The following is a 21535-nucleotide window of genomic DNA, read 5'->3' as shown; positions in this document are numbered from 1 at the left end:
TTTTTAGTAACAAATGTTGCATCTTTCCATCTGATTACAGATTACAATTTTTGCCTGCTTCCACAAGTCTATACTGACCTGCTTTTATTAGGAATGATGCCCTTCTCCAGCAACTGGTTTTCTTTGTTTGTACGGACTGCTAACCAGTTGCCCAGCTTGCCGTCATAGAGTGTGTCAGTAACTTTGAAAATCTCTCCTCGGGTGAAAGGAAGGCTCTGAGGAGCCTCTTTCTCATACTCAAAATGGGTCCTGATAAAGAAGGAGTCGCCTCTGCCAGATTCTAAAATGTCTTTGTAAACTGAAAAACAAAGAGAGAGAAGGATGTCATTGTGGGCTTATCCATTTATGACAATTCACAAACTAAACTGCCGTGAAATAAATTGTGGTTCGAAACATTTCACATACCACCAGGTTCAATTCTTGACCAACTGCTTTCACCAATAATTATTTGACATCTATTTCATTGCACTGTACTTAGTTATTGTGTAAAATTATTACTTGTATATAAGAGCTGACAATTATTATCTGCCACTTCAGAGACATTGGACACACAAATACACATATAATACCTTCTGGCTTGCTCTGTGCGAGAATGGTCACGTCTTCTCCCTTGGGAATCTCCAGGAGATAAAGGACTGCATCTTCACGGACCATGCCCCTAAAGTCCACATTGTTCACCTGTAACATAAATAGCAAGATCATAATACCAACTGCTGTTAACACACTGATTTATGATGAAATTCACTTATTATGAGCTTAATAGTAATGTTGCATTTTACCATTTCAACAATGAATTGTGATTTTGGTTCCTACATATTAAGAATGCTATGCTTGATTTAAAAAAAATATTTATATATATATTTACCATATATTAACAAAGACAGAGTATTTGCCTCTTGAGACATATTGTCATGTTTAGAATTGAGAAAAAATAGCAAATCTCACCTTCACAAGCTGATCGCCAATACGAAGACCTTCCTGTTCAGCTGCACTATCTTCCTGAACTCCCGCAATAAAGATGCCAACATCATTCCCTCCTGCAAGCCTCATACCAACACTGTCACCTTTCTGAAAACGGACCATCAGTGTGTTCGGTCTGGAAGATGCCAACAAGAAATCATCAATTTACTATCATACAGAACTCTTATCAGATGAAATGTGACCTTTATAAACATTAGTCACCAAAATATCAAGAATATCTGATATACTACTGACCCGTACACTTCCTGGTCTTCTTTGTTTGGCTTTAGCGGTACTTTAGGAGGAGCGTGAACTTTTGGGCCAACTGCGATTGCTTGCAGAGCAGAAGCAAATACTTCTCATTAACTTAATGTTTTGAAAATTGTAAAATAAGAAATAATAAAAAAAAAGTTTACTTGGTGGCGTTTGTGGTCGCGACTCCTCCCTCTCAGGAGGCAATGGGGGTGTGTCTTCCACAGCTCGCTCAAGACCTTTGAATGGTGTTGGCATAGCACCCATCTTAGCCAGCCGATTGGATGGCTCCTCTCTAGTAACAAACGGAAATTCAAATTATTGGCCATCCTGGTTTACAGGTGAAAGACAGTCAGGATTTAACATTTGCAGCCATTGCAATAAGGCACATTTGTCTCTAAAGATGAATCAATGTAATTCTACACAATTAATTTTGCGCTCTATTTAGAAGGTCTCTAATACCAATTCAGACATCCTCACGAAGCTTATTTTCTCTTGACACCCATTACAAATCTTTTTAAATCAGTGTTCTCAGTTCTTAACCCGAGTTCGATCAAACCCCTAGGGTTTGGTGAGTCAGGTTGTTTTAAAGAGCTTTGTGAATATAGAGTTGAGTGATAGGAGTCAATGTCCTAAACGCATGATTTGCAAATGCAAGTTGAGCAAGTCTAGTCCAGCAAAACTAGCTATCCAGCAAAAAAAAAAAAAAAAAACACTTGCATGGAGATGGTGAATAGAAGAACAACACTTTCTGAATTAAAGGTGAAAGAACCAGATTTGACTAAAAGGCTACTTTCCCTGTTCATTTTGTTCACCAGTAAACCCTATAGGGTGCATAAGTTGCGAATCTGGCTTAAAAATAAATAAATAATAATCATCAAGGGTTCAATGAATGTGCATAAGAAACTGGTGGGGTTCGGTACCTCCAACAAAGTTAAGAGTCACGGTTTTAAACATATTCATTTAGAATTAGTTGAGTAAATGATTCTTAGTATATTGGCCAAAGCAAGATTTTTTTTTGCAGTGGTCTCATGTAAATGTTTGCCTTTACTGTAGTCTCTAATTCCTGAACCTTTAAAAGAGCCCTAAAGCTCAGACAGTGACATTCTGAACCTTGGCTTCTCTCGGAGCCGCTCATTGGAGGAGTGTGAAGATAGGTCTGAATGATGGCCTCGTCTTTCATCTTGTGGAGAGTAGGAACGATAGGACTCGATCTCAGAAATATCTGCAAAACACAGACATACACAACTTGACAACTCTAGTTTGAATTGGATGTTGAGAGCCTTAAGTCTGCCAAAATAATTATTTTGTGTTGTCTTCATGTTTTGATGACAGTAGACTTAGAAAAATCCCCTTTGTATTTATTATATGATGTATATGATTATGAAAACAAGAATAAAATACTGTATACCGGTTCAAGTTTACCAACTACATGAATTATAAAGGCATCATCATAAAAAATTTTATTAAAAATGCACAATCAAACATCTGATTGCATTTCAGAGGTTAACAGAGGTGTGGCAATACTATTAGTGGATGCACTTAAAGTGATTAGAGGTTTTAGAATATACTTACACACACCTACATGCCACTACACGCCACACCCACACAAACCCCTATTGGTTTTCAAAGCAATGAGCCACATAGATGGTGTGAACCATCACATGATGAAATTCTGTCATATCCAATAGCAGGATTATAGTGGTGGATTAGTTCACCCTGCCAAAGGCGGGTGAGAACCTTCACAAGCACACACACACACACACACAGTCCCAAAAACAGACAAAGTGGGTCACAGGTCCTCTGGATATTCCACCCTCCCTGCAGATGTTTGGTGAGCAAAAACAACCATTCACACCACTTATCTAGGTTGGATTGGACCAATCACAGCACAATTTTAGGTCACGTGACATTTCAACTAGATATAAAAGAGAATTCTCTTGAAGGTGGCAATAGAATGAGAATTGCTTGCCGCCTTTGGTTAGCTCATAGTGTGAAGTTCTGCTTTGTGACAACAGAATGTAAAGAATACTATAAACTGATATCAAATTAAAACTTTTATTCAATGATGGAAACACAGGTTTAAGGGACAAATACAAAACATCAACATGTGCAACATTTCCACATTTGATTCTCACGCAGTCATTATGTTGGGGGAATACAGGACGACGACTGCCACGTTTGTTCTACACCGGATAGGACCTGCTGCTTTTCAGTTTCAAGTATCTCTCACCATCAAGCTCTGAGTCGCTGTCGACCATCGGGGGGACTCGGATCAGCACTTGCTGCCTATCTCTCTGGACCACCAGCTGCAGTTTCCCGCGAGACTTCTCGATCAGCTTCCCTGCGTCGCTGAGAGACAGGTTTTCAGTCGCTGTTCCATTGATCTGACATTGGAGAGATGAGATGCATAGAGTTACTACAAACAACAAATCCAATGAAGATGGGACGCTATGTAAAACATTAAAAAAAAGACATAATATAATGATATTGAAATACTTTTCAAGCTATATTCAACTAAATATACTTCAAAGACAAGTAATTCAATATTCAAACTGATAAATAAATTTCACTGATTCACAATTTGATGTCTGCAACATGCTCCCTAAAAAAATTGCGGCTGGGGCAAAATTCCTTGTAATTTATATCACATCACCTTTCCTTTGAACAACACTCAATAAACGTTTAGGAATTTAGGGCACCAATTGTTGATGTTTAGGTAGAATTCTTTCCCATTCTCGCCAAATGTACAACTTCAGTTGCTCAACAGTCTGGGGGTTTCCGTTGTCACATTTTGCTCTTCATCATGTGCCACACATTTTCAAATGTAGACAGGTCAGGACTGCTGGCAGACCATTCCAGTACTGGCACTCTTTCACTATGAAACCACACTCTTATAACAGGTGCACAATGTGGGTTGGCGTATCATTAAGATTTTAACAATACAACTTACTGTTAACAATATTGTTTATCGATCTGGTACTTCATATACTACATAAAGAACATGAATTTACAATAAAATAAATGACTGTTAAACTGTTAAACATTATAAAACAATTATTTGTGCCCAAGAAAACTGGTGTAGAACACTGAGCTGCATCCAGTTGGTCTGCAAAAAAGCAATTTTGTGTGATGAGATACACAATTTCTAAATGTTGTTAAGCTTTTTTGTTTCTCCTCCTAATGTTTAATGATTGATTGCACTTGTGGCATCATCCCCATCATGTATACGTACCCACAATTTTGACTGTTTCAATCTCTTTGCCATGATTGTTAATCACAAGGAGCTATGACATTGCGGTCAACGGTGGTGGCTTATGCTACGTGGGTGTACGCTAAAACCTCACTCCTCTGAGCCATTAAAGCCGCTGACTTGGTGGCCCAGGCTCCCAATCAGGTGACACAGTGGCAGCACAGCTTCGAAGCCCGAGTAGGCCGAGCTCGGATGGAATGGGAGTCACCACCATAGCACCAATATCAAACCCCAAAATTCCCATTTTTTTAAACTAGTATCTATATCAAATTTATGAACATGAATTTATAACTTTGCGATTTTCTATTTTCGCTAGAGCTTTATTTTTGTAAATAAATTGAGCTCTGAACTGAGCTCCCACTGTGTTTGAGACGCACTCGGGAGAAATTGAGACACCCTACACACTCGCACCCATTAACGGGAACGCACAATTGAGGGGCACAAGGGTGGAAGTGCGAGTATTGGAAAACAGCCTATTATGTCGCAAAAGTAACCGGAAACAGCATTGGTGTGTGACTTACGGAAGTCAGAAGTCCCGCCTCCTCCGTGGCATATACCCCATTATGACATTTAAATTCAGCGAACTGTAGGCTGAGTGGGAGGGAGCACCAACTAGTGAAATACGGCACTCACCACACAGAGACTCAATGACATACTGTATATATACACAACATATATTTTTGGGGAGAAACAATTTTGCAAATCAATTACTTCAATTAAGGAGAAACTTTCTAATTTTGTGGAGCTTTTTTTGCAGGTTAATCCCAGTGAATTCAAGCTAGGGTTTTATTAAACAATAAAAATACTAAACAATTTTCTTATTTTAATAGACTCAGCATTGTTTCTTAAACTCACATTGTGTATAGCAGTTAACTATTTCCTTGTCTAGAAGCAAAGCTAAATGAAAAAACAAACAAAAACAACTCTGCTTAAATTAAGGTCATTTTCTATCCATCCATTATCTGAACCGCTTATCCTCACAAGGGTTGCAGGTGTAATGTCATTTTATAAAACTAAATGAATTACAATTTATTATCAAGTATTCCTTTATTTAATTGGTCTGTGTACAGATACAAAAAAATGCCACCTCTGGCCTAAAGCGTAACTACAGTCTCTGTGTCAAGTTCGTGCAAGGTACCAATCCACCCCCAAGAAACTGTCCCCCAAGACTTAACACTGAAGGGACGATACAAGCTGCTAGGCACTGTTTAAAAAACAAAACAAAAACAGTTGTTTTTTTTTACTCATCTGAAGATTGGTGGAGCATGCAGGATGTCGAAAAATCTTTAACATTAAAATTTTAAAAGTTACATTTTTTTCTGCTAAACTAATTCAAAGTGAAACAATACCGAATCACTTCAGAACACAACAAAATACAAATTTAAAAACGTATTAAAAAAGGGGGGTGGTTGGGGGGTTGAGAACAGCATCTGGATCATTTTTGTGCAGTTAAGATTGGCAATGAGCATCTGAACCAGAGTGCCTTCACAAATTTGACACTGGAGAAATGCTTTGGCACCTTCAGAATTATGTCTCCTTCTTGTAGGTGCCCATCTCTGCTGGCAAGCCCTGTGCTGGTCATCTCTTTGATAAAAAGCTGACTGCCCAGTCGAAGGCCATACTCTGGAACACAAAATAACAAGCATCTCTGTTGATATGTGTAAGCCTTGTATATAATATATGGTATCTTTGGGTCTTACCTTCGTTAGGCCGATTTTTCAGCAGTAGAACATTCAGAGGTTTCTCCAGTGGCTCCAATTCTCGAGCAGGACGTGGCATAGGGATGGGCATGGCCGCAGGTGACGGTGAACGCTCTAGCCGGTCTCTGCTACCACCTCTTTTAAGAGGCTCATCATATTTCTTCGGGTCACTAGGAATTCGTTCCCGTCCTCGCTCAAAACTGTGGTTACGTCCATGGTTGCGTCCCGGGCTATGACTGTCCCGTCTGTAGCGCCGGTCGGGGCTGTTTGCGCGGTCTAGCGCACGGTCACTACGATAGCGTCGGTCTGGACTATAGTCACGGTCGAGTGCTCGCTCACTGCGGTAGCGCCGATCAGGACTGTGTTCTCGGTCTAACGTGCGCTCGCTACGGTATCTTCTGTCTGGGCTATAGTCACGGTTGAGTGTGTGATCGCTCCTGTGGTGACGATCAGGGCTACGTTCTCTGTCCAAGGCGCGACCTCTGCTACCATCTCTCCTGTATGGCTGCTCGGGGCTCCGGTCTCTCTCTGCACTCCTGCCCTGTTCTCGTCGGTCATAGTTTCTGTCATAATCACGCTCACGGGTTTGGTAGCCAGAATCCATGTAACCGCCTTGTTCCCTCTCCAGGCTGTGGTCCTGCCGGTTACTGTACACACTGCGACGGTCCTGGTCGTAGTTGTAATCTTCAGTGTAATCATTGTTGAAAACTCTATCATCGGGTGAACCGGGACGATTCAGGACATTTACAGGAACCTTTCTTGGTCTCTTGACGGTCTGTTAGTTCACACAAAAGGTTCCAGAGTAAAACATTTTGCTTCTTGAATTAAAATCCAAACATGATGCTTGAAAATGTCATAGTCACAAGATAAATACATCAGGAAGTGGAATTTATGTCTACAATGGCAAATTAAACAGTTTTCAGTTAACTGTGAAATGGTCCTCCATTTCCAGATGCTTGGTATTACGGTTTCAAAATTTTATTTAATCACGTTAAGCATCTCAGAGCAGTAGGCTTTCAGTGTAGTTGCAGCAAAGGCACTGTTAGGCAATGATTTTCCCAAAAAGATGTGTGGGCATGTTATTATCTTACAAAAAGAGTGGAGATGAAAACTTGAATTAATGAATCAGGAAGTATTGAGGTTTAAGTCATTCTACAGGTTCTGTGCCAAACAAAAGCACAATTCTTGCTCTAAAATGCTTAGAAACTTCTCCCAAAATAAATTGAAGCTCTTTATTCCTCAATAGCAGTGAGGCAGGTACTTGACAAGTGATATGCATTTCTGTCACATATTGATGCCTGAAACTGAGCAGCTCGTTTTTCTGCCTTTTGACTTTAATCGGCTATTGTATACAATTGACAAACCTCACAGATGTCAACTTAAACCAGGCCACAGATTCATTTCGACATTGTAAGAGTTGCAAAAAAAATATTTTTATTGCATGGTACCTTCAAGAGCAAGACTTAAAATTTGAGGGAGGAAATTGGGACTACAGCCCTAATTCATTTAAAAAAACAGACACACAAAAACATTAAGTTGTGCCTCATTTAGTTGGCATGATTTTATGATGATTATTTTTTTTGTCCACAATGAAACAAGTTAATCAAAAACATTTACAATTATAAATATTAATGAAGATATTCAATATAAAAATGATATATTCAATGAAACAAACCCTTAACTTACGATTTTTGCAACTTTTCCACACTTTCTGAGGGTTTGAACGGCGAAGGAATGGATGACCCCATCCATGGGAATGGCGTTCACCTGCACCACTCTGTCATTCTCACTAAACATAACAAATATAAAACGTATGAGTGAAACACTTAGTCATGCAATATACTAATTTATGTACAACACAATAAGTAGTGCAAAATGAGTTAATATAAATAACCAAAAAAACAAGAATGATAGCCTGAGAAGCCGAGTTCAGTTACATCAGCTGCTATTCAAACAAATTACTCATCAATTATAGTCACAACGGAGGAATCGCAGGTTCCTGCTGTGAACCATCTGATTTTTGCCTCTGAGTGAGGAAGTGCGACAGCCTTATAGATCGTTTTGGTGACAATCGATAATGCCCTTGACTGATGACACAGAACACAGTTGGAATCCAGGGGGTAGGCATCTATAAACAAAAGTGCTAATCCTCTATAGTATCTGTGCCATCTCGTTTGTAATGTGATACAATTGTTACTTAGGTAATCTTTTAGTGAGTGAATAAATGAGCTGTTGGAGGACTGATTAATCCAGACACGATTTCCCTGTGCAGAAAGTGTGGGTGCCTCACGGCTGACAACCTTTCAAAGTCTGGAATTACACTGCAGGCCTAAATGCCTGATTCCAATGTACACTTATTTACACAATATAATTTAGAGTTACAGCAGGCATTTAAATGCATTTTAGAATTTAGATTTACAGCAGGTGTTGTAATGCATTTGAGGTGTTGACCAGACGCGGTTATGTATACATCACTGATAAGCAAATATTGATGTCAGATTCGCATTGACGGGATACACTGAATGTGATTGAAACTTTACAGAGAACTATTCGCAGGGGATGGAGACCAGGCACGACTGCGAATAGCAAAAATATGCCAATACAGTAATTGAGAGCTATTGTAAATGCCACGAAAAAGACAATTGAAAAAAATACTGCAATTAATCGGATAAAAAATAATAATAATAATATTAATAAGTAGGGGATTGCCCCCCCCGAAAAAAAAACATAAATAAGTGGGGTTTTTCGCAATTAAGCAGGGTATAGGTTTAAAAAAAATGCCACTTGAAAAATACCAAAAATGCATGATAGAAAAAACTTGAATACAAATAGAAAGGTATTATAGGCATTTGGAATTGGATAATGACAACTAATAGTCTAACAAGTTCTGAAGGAATGAAATAGCAATACACACAACAACAAGCCATCGGCTGGTCCTCCCTGCAGAACATCAGACACCACAATGGACGTCTCGCCACTGTCCTCATTGGGGTTGTCTCGCCCTCCTGATACAGCAATGCCAAAACCCATCTTTGGATCCTGAGAAACAAGAAAATTAAATATGATAATCCAGCATAGGTCGGATCTATTCTATTTGCGCGCACGTTTGCGTGCACGCGTGAGTGTGTGTAAATCAGTGTGAGCGAAAAAGCAGTTCAGTAATCCTTGTGGTGTGTGTCAGCTCCCACTGTATTATCGTGGCTCTATGACATTGTGATAGCATTTAAAAGGGATTTTTGGCCGTTTAATTACATTCGTGAGCACTGCAGTCATATAGGCAGTTCAGAGCTGTTGGGTTCATTGAAATTGTGCTCTGTGCATCTTTTATTAAAAGCCTTGCTAATATGAAGATTCATCAAGTGTGAAAGGACAAGTACAACTTATGCAAAAGGTGACCAAAGCAAACAGTAAAGACCTTTCGCTGTGTTGCGGCTTTCACACAATCTACCTGCCGCTGTTCCAGATTGCGCAGATGAGATTAGTTCAGAGATTTGACCAACCCTTTCGCTTGATCCCTTCCATCTGTACATAAAAAACACTCTATTCATTCAATTCCCTCTATCTTGAGCAGATGGCCAATGCTGATAGTGGAAGGGTGAAGTGAACAGACAGACAAAATGAAGAAGGCTTCTTTTCACTGATAGAGTACACTACATTTAAATATTAGAAAGATTGTTTGTTGTGTTGCAGGACATTGGATTTAGAAGTGTATGTGTCAGGGATGTGATTTGACCAAAGTGAAATTATCTGAAAATTTAGCCGGGGGTCTGGGGGCCGCTGGCACCCAGCTAGGTCCAGGGCAGTGCCCTGGTGGGGGGACAAGGGGAGCTCATGGGTTTTCCGTGTTTTTAAGTACTTTCAATGCACTTACATGACAAAGAAATAGACAAAACAACAGCATAAATTTTCAATGTATATTGAACTATCCCATATAAAATGGCAGTTTTAGTCAACTCAAAATCAGTCACATTCAAAAACATTGGACTGCCTTTGCTTTTAAAAACTATCACTGAGAATATCATCATATCTAACTAATGTGATTACTAAGTTAACACATAAATAATGTTGAAGAGTTCAAATTTCATGAACAAATAATTGTATCATGACCAAATGAAAAGTAACTCATATTAGAGCATACCACAAATGTCTTTGTTATAGCAGAAGATGTTCTCTGTCGGAGTCATGTGCATACACAATGAACTACTAAAAAAAATAAAAATAAATAAATAAATTTAAAAAAAAAAAAATAAATCGGATTTTTTTTTTTGGGGGGGGAGATTAAAAAAAGCGGAATTCCGCGAATTAGCGGAAAAATCACATCCCTGATGTGTGCTACAATCTGTGTAATGTACTGATCCTTAGGGTACAAACCAAAGGCGGTTTTACAGGGTGGCAAGGGGTGGCACCTGCCACCTCTACCAAATGCCTTGCAACTCTATTTGCCACTCCTACTGTTGCCAATAAAGCTACCGATACTAAATTCATAATGTTATTATAAATGTACCTGATATTGGCTCCGTAGTGTGGACAAAAAGCTTAAATCACAAGTTTAGAATTCATGTGCCTTGGCTCAATAAAGGTTGGGAAACACTCTAAGCTACAGCGTAAGGGAACCCAAGGCTGAACTGTGGTTTTGTCCTGTCACCTGTTGAGCAAAGAGAGTGCTTTTTGTTTTATGTAATGAAACCAAATTATACACTGTAAGACATCAAGAGGGTTCAGCATTGGAAATAAAATAACAAGAGGTGCATCACTAGATATTTTTGTTAAATGTTTTTGCTAGCCACCATAATTATCCAATGCCTTAAATTGGCTTGAAGATTAGTGTGAAAATATCAATACAGACATTCAGGACAATTACATTTTAATCAATTTTAATCTAATAAACCCAACAAACATGTATCTAAAGGTTTCATTTATCCAAAAATAATTCATTTGCAAAATGTTCAGACAACAATAATGTATACTGATTCTTAATTAGTTTTAACATTCATATTTTTTTCCTGAAATGCCACAATTAAGAAGTTGGTAGCTATTGTAAACATGTCTTGTAAAGCACCCATCCAGCATTCTGCCACTTGTACAAAATTACAAAAATATTTGAATGTAACACAACATAAGAACAACAGCTTTTAATAATCCAAAAGACAAAATTCGATTTCACGATTTAGCACATTTTCAACGATTCGATTTTTAAAATGACGATGTATCGAATTAATTCGATTTATTGCCCAGCCCTAATTGAAGCCAAAGCAGCATAATTAAAGTTGTATGTCAGCTGCAATTTTTTTTTCTAAAGGACCTTTTAGTTCAAATCATCGGTGAGAATTTCTAAACTGTATTTATTGATTCACTCGGATGTCTGAAAATTAGTTATTGGAGTGTTTTTCCCCAATGTTTTGAAATATGAATTTAAGCAAGAAATTAAAAATGTTCAAAGCTGACTTGTTTGAAGTAACTCTGACATTGGAGTAGAGTACATTAAGTGATTTGTCTTAATGATTGGCTCAGTGGTAGTCTCCCAACCCAGAGGTTGTGGGTTTGATCACTGGCTCTTGTTACCATGTCGAAGTGTTTCTTGTGCAAGCTAATGAACATCCAGTTGCTCCTGATGCTGCACAATCATGAGGTGAATGTGAAGTCAGTGTGAATCACTTTGAGTTTGAGCTTTGTGATTACAACAATAAATGCTTGCAAGTTTGCAATATTGCAAATATCTTTAAAGGTGGATTTCCCTCAAAAATAAATGCTGTATGCATACACATGAAATCCGTCTCAATCAATGCCTCTGGCTTCACACACACAAAAACAAGAAGAGCCAATCAATACTCCGGGGATAAGACATGGCTGCATGCATAACAACTTGTTTTACAGTATGCATTAATATAGCACTAAGAAAGACTTCAATCCCCATTCTTACCATTTATTTTTGCTATCGTTTAACAGGATTAACATGTCTGCACCTCTTGCATGGGTTGATTTGGATGTTTCCCCAAAGAGACTTCCTTAACACACGGTAGAAGAGAATCAAAGTAGGTGTAGGGAGCAGAGTGTGACAGATGGCTGTGGAGGGGTTGAGAGCTGGAGGTCAAATGCCTGGAGTAGAGGACTTTTTTTTCTTCAACCCACTAAATCAGCTTTTCTGGCTACAATGAACTGTAACACAAGACAATGGGCTCATCATGATGATTAACTAACCTCAACTGGTTTGCTCTGCTCTCACAGTACACGTTTAACAATAAATGACAATTTGACCTTGTGGCGTTAATTGGTTGTTGGATAAATGTCAAACATCAAAAACAGCGCTTACACTGCCCTTACAATATTACGATACCTATCGTAATGTGAGATAAACTATTTTATAACAATCATTTGTTGATATTGTTGTGTGTGGGGTTATTGGGGTGTGCCGGGCATACATGTCAACCCATAAGGTTTGTCCGTATTTCTTACGGATTTTTAAGTGTTGCAAAAGCATACGGGCGTATTTGGAAATGAATACGGATTTAACTGTTTTCATGAAAATAATAATATTAGTATATATTCCTTACCCTTTTTAAATTTATTTAGTATTTACTGTCGGCTACGTGCTACACGTGTGCATAAACTCGATTTAAACAACAACCGGTCACAAAATCTATCGCGCGAGACTTCTAACAGTTTCCTGACATGCGCAGTTAAGAAATTTGTGTTAGCGCGAAAATTGCGAGTCGTTCGCAGTGGTTGAGAAAATGGGGGACAGGCCGGCCAAAAAAACAAGATACACCGGACGTTTTCGTTCGGAATGGACGGATTTATTTAAGGTAATTGGTCCGTCAAAACTTGGAGAAGAGTATGCATCATGTTCGCTTTGTTCACGGGACATTAAGGTTGCGGCATCTGACATTTACGATGTCAAAGAACATTTGAAATCAAAGTTGCACGAGAGAAATGTGAAGCAACAAAAAAGTCAACCGTCCCTGTGATATTTAGAAATCAGTTTTTTCTTTGTGCAATAAAATGTCATTTGGAACAAGATACTGTCAATGTCTTCATATAAGAAAGAAAGTAAGGTAAGATTAATGTTATTGCATGAAACAGCTTTAGTATTGATAAAACTGACATAAGGATTTTTATGGGAAAATAAGGATTTTATGGGTTTGTAATACAGGTGGGACCAAATTAGGGTTGACATGTATGGCCGGGGTGTGCCTGTTGCTACACTAAAGCAACACAATTTTATTCATAGCCTTAAGACAACTTGAAACGGCTGAAACAAAGTGCTGTGCATAAACATCTAACAAAACAAAATTAGGGCCGCAGCAATCAAATATTTTTGGAACTGGGTATTCTACCGATTATCCCTTTGATTAATCGAATAATCCAATAAAAATTTACTTTGCATTATTAATCACAACAATGTTTGCATGTGAGGTGTAGGTATTATTTACTTGTCCACTTAAGGATCACCGGCCTCATGTTTCACTGTAGTATCTGTCACTTTTAGCAGTGCCGTGCTGTCAGGACCGTCATCAAAAGCACGGACCTGCATTTAAAACTTTGTATAAATTTATTTCTAGCAGTCTTTTGACCTTCATTTAATAGCGTGTGTCTTGGCTGCGCAGCCTACAGTCATTTGTGGGTTATTATTATTATTATTATTATTATTTTCAGAGGTGGGCATTCCGTCAACATTGACGGAAGGTCTGTCAATCCATCAATGATAGACGTCCATTTTGTTGATGATAAACGATTGACAAGAAATTGACTAAGCGTTGCCGTAAATGGAGCTTTTTTTGCAGGTTAATCCGAGTGAAGTGGGTTTTTGTTATTCAATAACCGGGTCAGTACTAACGAATCATTTTGCGACAAATGCAACTTCTTAAAGAATAGTATAGAATATTTCCGCTTCTTTAATGGGACTAAGCCACACTTTTTCTCCATCAGTAAACAATATACCGTTACCAGAGTTGTGGTACCAAATTTCCAGTTTTGTGTGTTATGATCCGGCATTGTAGAGGTAAGGAGGCTCGGCAGCGGAGTTTGATTAGCATTTAGCTTAAGACATCCTGGCAGCCTTTGTTACGTTACCTCTGCTTGCCTACGGTGCATCATCATCCAGGATGTTGCAAGTGCGGTTACATTTGTACTGTAATCCAAAATTGATTAAATCAACAAGATTATAAAACACAACAGCTTTTTTCCTTTTTTTTTTACCCTGTTGTGTTTAACAATTTAAAAATAAAAGGAGCCAGACTTAGCTCTATTGTGGTGTAAGAATTCACAGTAGGCATTGAAATTACGTTGCTAGTGCTAACGGTTCAGGAGTTATAATGATTAGAAAAACAAGTGTGTTTTCCTGTCGCCGCCGACATCTTTGGATTTGGAGGGTTAAACACAGGGCCTGGCCTGGTGAGTGACGTGGATGTCGGTGAATGAGAGTGTAGAGCTGGCTGGCCGTTAACTGGCTAAACCGTCAGTCAGTCAGTGTGTTGAGTCACTCTGCGTGAGTTGTGGCCTTCGGCAACTTGTGTAGAGAATGTGTATTTAACACAATTGTTTTCTTACTGTTTGCGCAATTAAGTGATTTAAAGTAAACTGACAACTGTTTCTATTCTTGGCCACTTGCGGGAGCATTTGAATATGTTGCAACTAGCAATCGTAGGCTATATTAAATTAGCTAACTTTGATAGGTTACCTTGTTCTGGCTATCATAAATGTATAGTTATGGTACAAATTGTAGTTAATGACCCTAAGTGTGAAATTATTCCAAACATTTGCACATTCTTTTGTCTTTTACAGACTCTTTCCTGCTGGCTTGCCACCACCACATCAACTCATGATGCGTGCGACTGCAGTAATATTATTCCATGTGGAAAAATTATCCTCGCCCAGCTTTGGGGCAAATGTGAACAAGAAATTGAAGAAAAGAAGATGGTCTCATAATTTTTTCCAAGGCTGTATATCCTAATCTGGATATCAATTTATCTAAATTTGGATACACAATGTTGTCCATATCACACAGCACTATTATTTTCTGTCTTTTATGAAACACCCAAGTATTACTCAATAGGTGTAAAAGAAAGAAAAGGAAAACAAAAAAACGGTCACTTGGGTCTTTGGTTCTGCTGAATATTTACACAAAAATCCCAAGGGACATGGCCATGAGTCAGATGCTCACTGCTGGTCTAAAAATAGCATGTTTGCAGTGTGTATAATTTGTCATTTAAACAGCACAGTCCCATCTTAAATCATGAACTAACTACCACTTGAAATCTAATACACACGCACACTATTTCAAATTTGAGTAACAACAAGTAAATGCATTGCTGCATGCATATTATAGAAAAATGAAATGAAAACTGGAAGTGTATTAACTATGTGTTAATAAAAAGCACCTTGATGTTTGTATGGTATTGACACATCAAATGTCGCTTAGTATGCATTTTAAGTAATAGAAATGGGGGGGGGGGAAATCCCTTCACACGAACAGGAAGTTGTTGTTGATGTTTTTTAAAAGAAACTAAACACATTAAAAGCTGCTATTAATCTTTTATTGTTTGTTTATTAAACAAATATATCTGTTTTAATAATTTGGTTCAGGTTTTCCTATGTGGAGTTTGCATGTCCTCTCGTGTGGATTTTCTCTAGAGAAAGGTAGGTTAATTGAAGACTCTAATTCAGCTCTGGGTATTAAATAGCCAGTAGGCCACAACCGGCTGTCCAATGTCTCTGACCAGCCACTTGCAAGGTTGGTATGTAGTCAAAATAAGATGCAAAATAATCTTCTGCTTTAATAAATAAAAAAATAAATGTGTCTCTGTAATTAGCCATAGGAGTTTTTATTTGTGTATACAATATGTCTACGTACACGTGTGTGGACACTGTAAGCGAGCAAGAAGAAGTGCAATGTGTCCTAAAACAAAGACTGTCCTTGCGTTAATGCCAGCATATTTCCTGCACTGTGGATGGAAGAGTGCAATTAACCCCCAAAAAACTAGGACCTGCTAATTAGAGTTGTTCCGATACAGTTTTTTGGTCACCGATACAGATTCTGATACCCAGCTTTGCAGTATCGGTCGATGCCGACACCCAAGTTGTTGTTTTTTCTCAAAATGAAAAAGCTGTCCTGCCATTGGTTCAGAGCATTCAAGGGCCAATAGGATATCTTAGTTTGACATGCAGTGAACATGTCAGACATCAGTGAATGTCGTGCATAAACAAGGCACAAGATGCTGCATCCAAAGTCTTATATTAGCGTCAGAATAAATAATATTGGCATGTTACTTGTTAGTACTCACCAATACCGATACCACTGCCACTATCTACTGCTAATATGATTGAGATCGCACATTAAAAGCACAGAATTAAGTTAAACATTTTTTTGTGATGCTGACGAAATAATGATAATGTTACAACTGTATGTGTATATTTGTACAGTGGAACCTTGGCTCACAAACACCCTTGTTTATGGACAATTTTTTGGACAAGTATTGGTTTGACAGCATCCACGCGGAATGCTCAGCTGTGCTTATTCCATGCGTCACGTATTTCGGATACAGAGTATTATTTTTTTTGCTGTAAATTAGCCTTTACTATGGCTCCCAAGAAACTGAAAAGTGCAAGTGATTTTGGAAGAAAGTGCTGAAGTGGTGTCCGGTGAGCTCTTGCTGGCCATGTGCCGCCACATATTGTTTTTATTGATTTTTTTTTTTTTTATTATGAAAATGTTTAAACACTCTTATTTACAGTACAAGACGTACATAGAGTATTATTGGTTCCTTTGACAGCAGAAATGAAGCGTGCCAATCATTCACTGCTGGTGCACTTAATGGAGCGGCTTAGTACGGTGAAGCGATTTTTCGAACATCACCATTGCGAGAGACAGCACTCCCCGCTGAAGCTGTAATTGACTGACGGGAGGCTACTGGCTCGCCGTGTTCACCACCGCATTGGTCGAGTGCCCCTCCTCATCTGCTCTTTGCTGGGTATCTGTGCCGGACATGGCAAAAGTGACTTGGTTCTAGGGGTGGAAGGGACTCATTCATTGATTTCCATTAATTTTAATAGCAAATTTTGGTTGGTTAACATTTTGGTTCTCAAACCAAGTTGTTTCAGAGGAACAGAGGATCCACTGTAATTTTAACATTATATGACTACTTGTAGTTTTGTTTAATATTATTTATAATTGAAACATACAACATATCTACACAAGTAACAGTTAATGAAAATTTACTACTCTATATAAAGACATTAAATTAATGTGGAACACAATTCAGTTAACCATGTTAGGACGACACTCAAAATATCCTATAGTTTGTGATGTGGCCCCCCAAGTAAAAACAAATTGTCCATCCTTGCTTAAAACTACCAGGGAGCATTTATGGTTGTTTGTTTGTATGTGTCAATGTGTTTGGCTGGCACCAGTCCAAGGTGGACCCAGCCTCTCACTCGAACTCAGTTGAGATACCCGCAACCCTAATGTGTACAAGCAGTAGAGAAAATGGATGCAGCCCAATTAGAAGAAATGTCTGTTTCATCTGTAGGCAGGGTGCACACATCTGTTTGTTGGTTAACTGCAGCATGCCCAGTTTTAAATGTTAGGCTCTCTGTAAATCCCAACATGCAGCAGCAGTCCGTGTCTAAATGTAAATAAAAAGAACAAGATGAAGTGAGGATGGACTCACCCTCTGCAGGGTCACTGTGTACTGCTCCCAGACCGTCTCCTCCATAACCGGGTTCTGCAAAGAGGAAGGCAAGATTGCCATCAGTGATTTCATTTCACTGTATTGTTTAAAAATGAAATGTGTGATGTAATGACAAAGGCACATCATTAGTCTGTTCCGTTGTTACACAACCACAAGCTCTTAAAACAATGAGTTGTCTGCAGAGCTGCATCAGGGCTGATTTTAAATTGTGATATTATGGTACTCAAGACTATTTATTATACGTCTAAGAATTCAGTTTTGTTCTTTTTCAGTCCATGACCAATTGACAAGAACAATGACAATAAATATGAAGACTAATTAATTATACATTAAATGTGAGAATTGAAACAAATTCAGCAACAGCAACAGTTTTTGCAAACCACTTCTAAGTTATGTTTGAACCTCAAAATCAATGATTTGATGTAAAAACTGACACCATTCAATTAACCTTCTTAACTACACTACCATATAGTACTCAACACTGCATGAATTCACTTGTTTCCATAACCAAAAGACTAACAGAGCAATGCCAGCAACTGATAAAAGTTAGCCATTTTACTCAAAACACTCACGAGTCCCTGCAGGATGCGTATGGTTTTGACCGCGTGGGCCCATTTCCTGTGCAGGCTGAGAACAGTCTTCATTTCTGGCACTTTCCTTCTCTTCCTATCGGTGTCTTTGCCTGATCACCGCCAGCGGTGCTCTGGCAAACTGATGTGCGCCACAGACTCCTCCTTGGCCACAGCTGCACAACCACCAGCTGCTCTCTCCCTGCATCTGCCTGCCTGCCTGCCTTTGACGTAAGCGTGATTCTGCTGGCCTACATTCAGCACAAATCCCAGTGTTGGTAGGATGTGTAAACATTCAGACCAACCAACGCCTGTATGGTGGGTGGTGATTAACCTTCTGAGTGTGCATGAGCATCCCAACAACAAACCAACATTTGAGTTTGATTTTATGCTACAGATAATAGAATAAGTTTTAGAGCACCAAACAAACACACGAGAGAGTGACAGTTGAAGTTGGAAGCAAGAAATGTAGGTAGGGTTACAAAAAAAATTTAACCTACGAAAAAATTTGCTCAGTGACATTATAGGACTTGGCATTAACCCTCATCATGACCCACTTTTCTGATCATTTAGCCAAGAAGGGAACAAACAGTAGCGGGGAAACTGTGCAGACCATGTGAATGATAGAGATGAAACTTGATTCCATGTCGTGATATAGTTACAGTCAACAGTCTCTATAAATTTGTGTCAAATCTGAATTGTCGTTCATTGACTTGACTCATTTTATTTTAACTTTGCCTGTGATGTAGTTACTGCTACAATAAATCGATTAATACCACATGATTACACCGATCACGACACAAATGTTTAAAGCAGGGGTGAAACGAGTCTGAGTAATTTAAATACCTCGGTTTAAAAAAAAATGCTTGAGGAATATTTTCTGGTTCGGGTACCTATTTATTTGGTGTGCAACGTTAGGAAGACAAGACAAGCCAGCAGTGCATCAAGAACTTGCTATGCATGATTGTAAGATGCCAATGTGGTCAAAGGCCAATTTCAAAATTCAATCTTCCCAAATACAGTAATACTCAGACATCAGTGCCAAGTTGGTATGCTTTTATTTTGAAGTTGTTCCTGGCTAGCGTGTGATGGCGGGTGATTTGACTCGTCTTCCCGACTGGAAGTTGGATAGTTGGATCTAGGGCTGAACAATATATTGCTTTGGGATTAAATTGGGATCTTAGACGGCGCAATTTTGTGTTCGGCTATGCTGCTTTTTTTTTTTTTTTTTTTTTTGCGCTCTTATCCTCCAAGGCAAGCTGACCAATCAGCAGCATGCTACTGTGGACAGGTCACACTTATCAGCTCTGAGCTGGCTAAAAAAAAGTATTGTGTCTACCCGTACTTCCGCAAGTCTTTTCTTTCGCAGCTGCTTGAGAATGCTAAATGCTAAGCTAGCTTGCTGCGCACCATGCAGCTCACTCCTCCAAGTAACTGCTCCTTGGCTCCATGGTGTCAAATAAACTGCCCTTCTAATTACTAGCGATTGTACTAAGGCGGACGAGATTCACACAGCATGCAACCAAATTTCCCTCTAAACGGCACACTTGCACACTGCTCTCACACTTTCAGCATACAGCAAATGTATACAGCATATTAAAAAACAACAAAACTGAGCTGCACTGGCATTTGCACTTTCACAACCTGCCTCATACAAAGATATTGAAAATTGTATTTGGCACATGTGGTTGATGCAGCAGGATAAAAAATGTGTCAAAAATAGACAGAAAATGGTGAACGTGTGGGAGCATTTCAGACTGAAATGGGCACCATATCATCATGTAATCATTGTCACATGGACCATGGTCTTCACCAAAGACCTCTATTAGTTAATTGTAACTCATCAATACGTGGTTTCTTTTCAGTGATATTAATGTACCGAACTAATATCACTACAGTAGCCCCGTGTAGGGCTTTGTCTCTTCTAATTATGTGACTAAGGTCGATTTGTGGCTTGTTTATTACCATGCATGGTGTCAAGTACAGTACAATATACGCAATCTTGTAACGCCCGTACCACTTATTGATATCCGGATATTAAAAAAATATATAAAAAATAATAGTACATATCTAAAGTTTTACCCGTTAGGGGTTAGGGTTTGCCAACAGAAAAAAACAATATGATCACTTTTGATTGTGGTGTTGTGAAATTGTAACCAAAAACTATTAACTTTATTAACTCATGACCTAACCTTTGTGAGATAAAGCTTGATATGAGTAATTGTAGTGTGCACTGTTCTACATAAAATGGGAAAAATACTCATTTGGGATTTTATAAAATGGAGTATGACTACATACATGCTAGACTAGTTTGAGCATGGCACAGTAAAAACAAAGACAAGAAATAAAGAATAAATGAGGACATTTCCAAGTTCCAATGTTTTCATTTTAACACTACTTTGCACTTGTAGGCTATTGTAAAAACAATAGAGTGTGGAAGGAAACGCCACGCCTACAATACAATTGAAAGGAATTTCATTCCGGAGCAGCTACAAAGAAACAACAAGATGAAGTTCAAATGAATAAGCAGCATGCAACCCAAAAGCTTTTGGCAAATGGTTCAATCAGACACACACATCTACTATGATGCGATACGATTGTGTTGGCTGCTAGCAGGCTGGCTTGCAGGATAAGCAGTAGCTTCCCGAGTTTAGACCATTATATAACACAACTATTTCCCCCAATGAGGGGGAAGTAGAGGGCAGAGTTCAAGTACAGGGTCACCCTTTTAAAGACAAAGAGTATTATAGAGGATCTTATTCTGCACATATGGAAAACCACTTACAACAGAATGGAAGATATTTGAACACCATCTATTCCAAACAATCTAGGTCTTAACCTCTGGTTGTGTAAAATTATTACAGATATTGTACAGCATGATAACAACACACATATGAACAATGGATAACAATTTGAGAAAGTAACATTTCAATATTCACTCTAATGTAAATCTCAACACTTCATGAGAAGCTCTTGTCAGTAGGGTGTTAGTTCCTTCTAACCAAATACATTGCTTTCTCAAGTCCTGTGTGACACATTTTTGTAACAATTATATGAATTGTAGCACATTCTTGCTAGAACTTGTGTTGTGTGCATGTTGGAATTACCGGTACA

General features: G+C 38.6%; 1 protein-coding gene across 8 annotated transcripts in view; it reads right to left on the bottom strand.

Moving 5' to 3' along the window:
- The window catches only part of tjp2a (tight junction protein 2a (zona occludens 2)), a 45660-nt gene that overhangs the window by 14616 nt on the left and 9509 nt on the right, over positions 1-21535 (bottom strand). For 6 of the 8 annotated variants that reach the window (XM_077585417.1, XM_077585418.1, XM_077585415.1 and 3 more), the window contains 12 exons: positions 17832-17885; positions 9080-9204; positions 7852-7954; positions 6166-6940; positions 5985-6088; positions 3446-3599; positions 2326-2437; positions 1377-1507; positions 1216-1294; positions 946-1096; positions 570-678; positions 79-298 (listed from right to left, as the gene is read on the bottom strand). In XM_077585417.1, coding sequence (XP_077441543.1) covers positions 79-298; positions 570-678; positions 946-1096; positions 1216-1294; positions 1377-1507; positions 2326-2437; positions 3446-3599; positions 5985-6088; positions 6166-6940; positions 7852-7954; positions 9080-9204; positions 17832-17885 — 2117 coding nt within the window. Of the gene's footprint in view, positions 1-78; positions 299-569; positions 679-945; positions 1097-1215; positions 1295-1376; positions 1508-2325; positions 2438-3445; positions 3600-5984; positions 6089-6165; positions 6941-7851; positions 7955-9079; positions 9205-17831; positions 17886-18424; positions 18629-21535 lie in introns of those variants that run through there. The other 2 variants (XM_077585419.1, XM_077585422.1) reach the window with 2 other exon arrangements.

This window comes from Vanacampus margaritifer, chromosome 14 (genome assembly GCF_051991255.1).
Source record: "Vanacampus margaritifer isolate UIUO_Vmar chromosome 14, RoL_Vmar_1.0, whole genome shotgun sequence".
NCBI classification, from domain to species: Eukaryota; Metazoa; Chordata; class Actinopteri; order Syngnathiformes; family Syngnathidae; genus Vanacampus; species Vanacampus margaritifer.
Note: the sequence above shows the minus strand (reverse complement) of the source record. Positions and strands in the feature narration are given on the sequence as shown.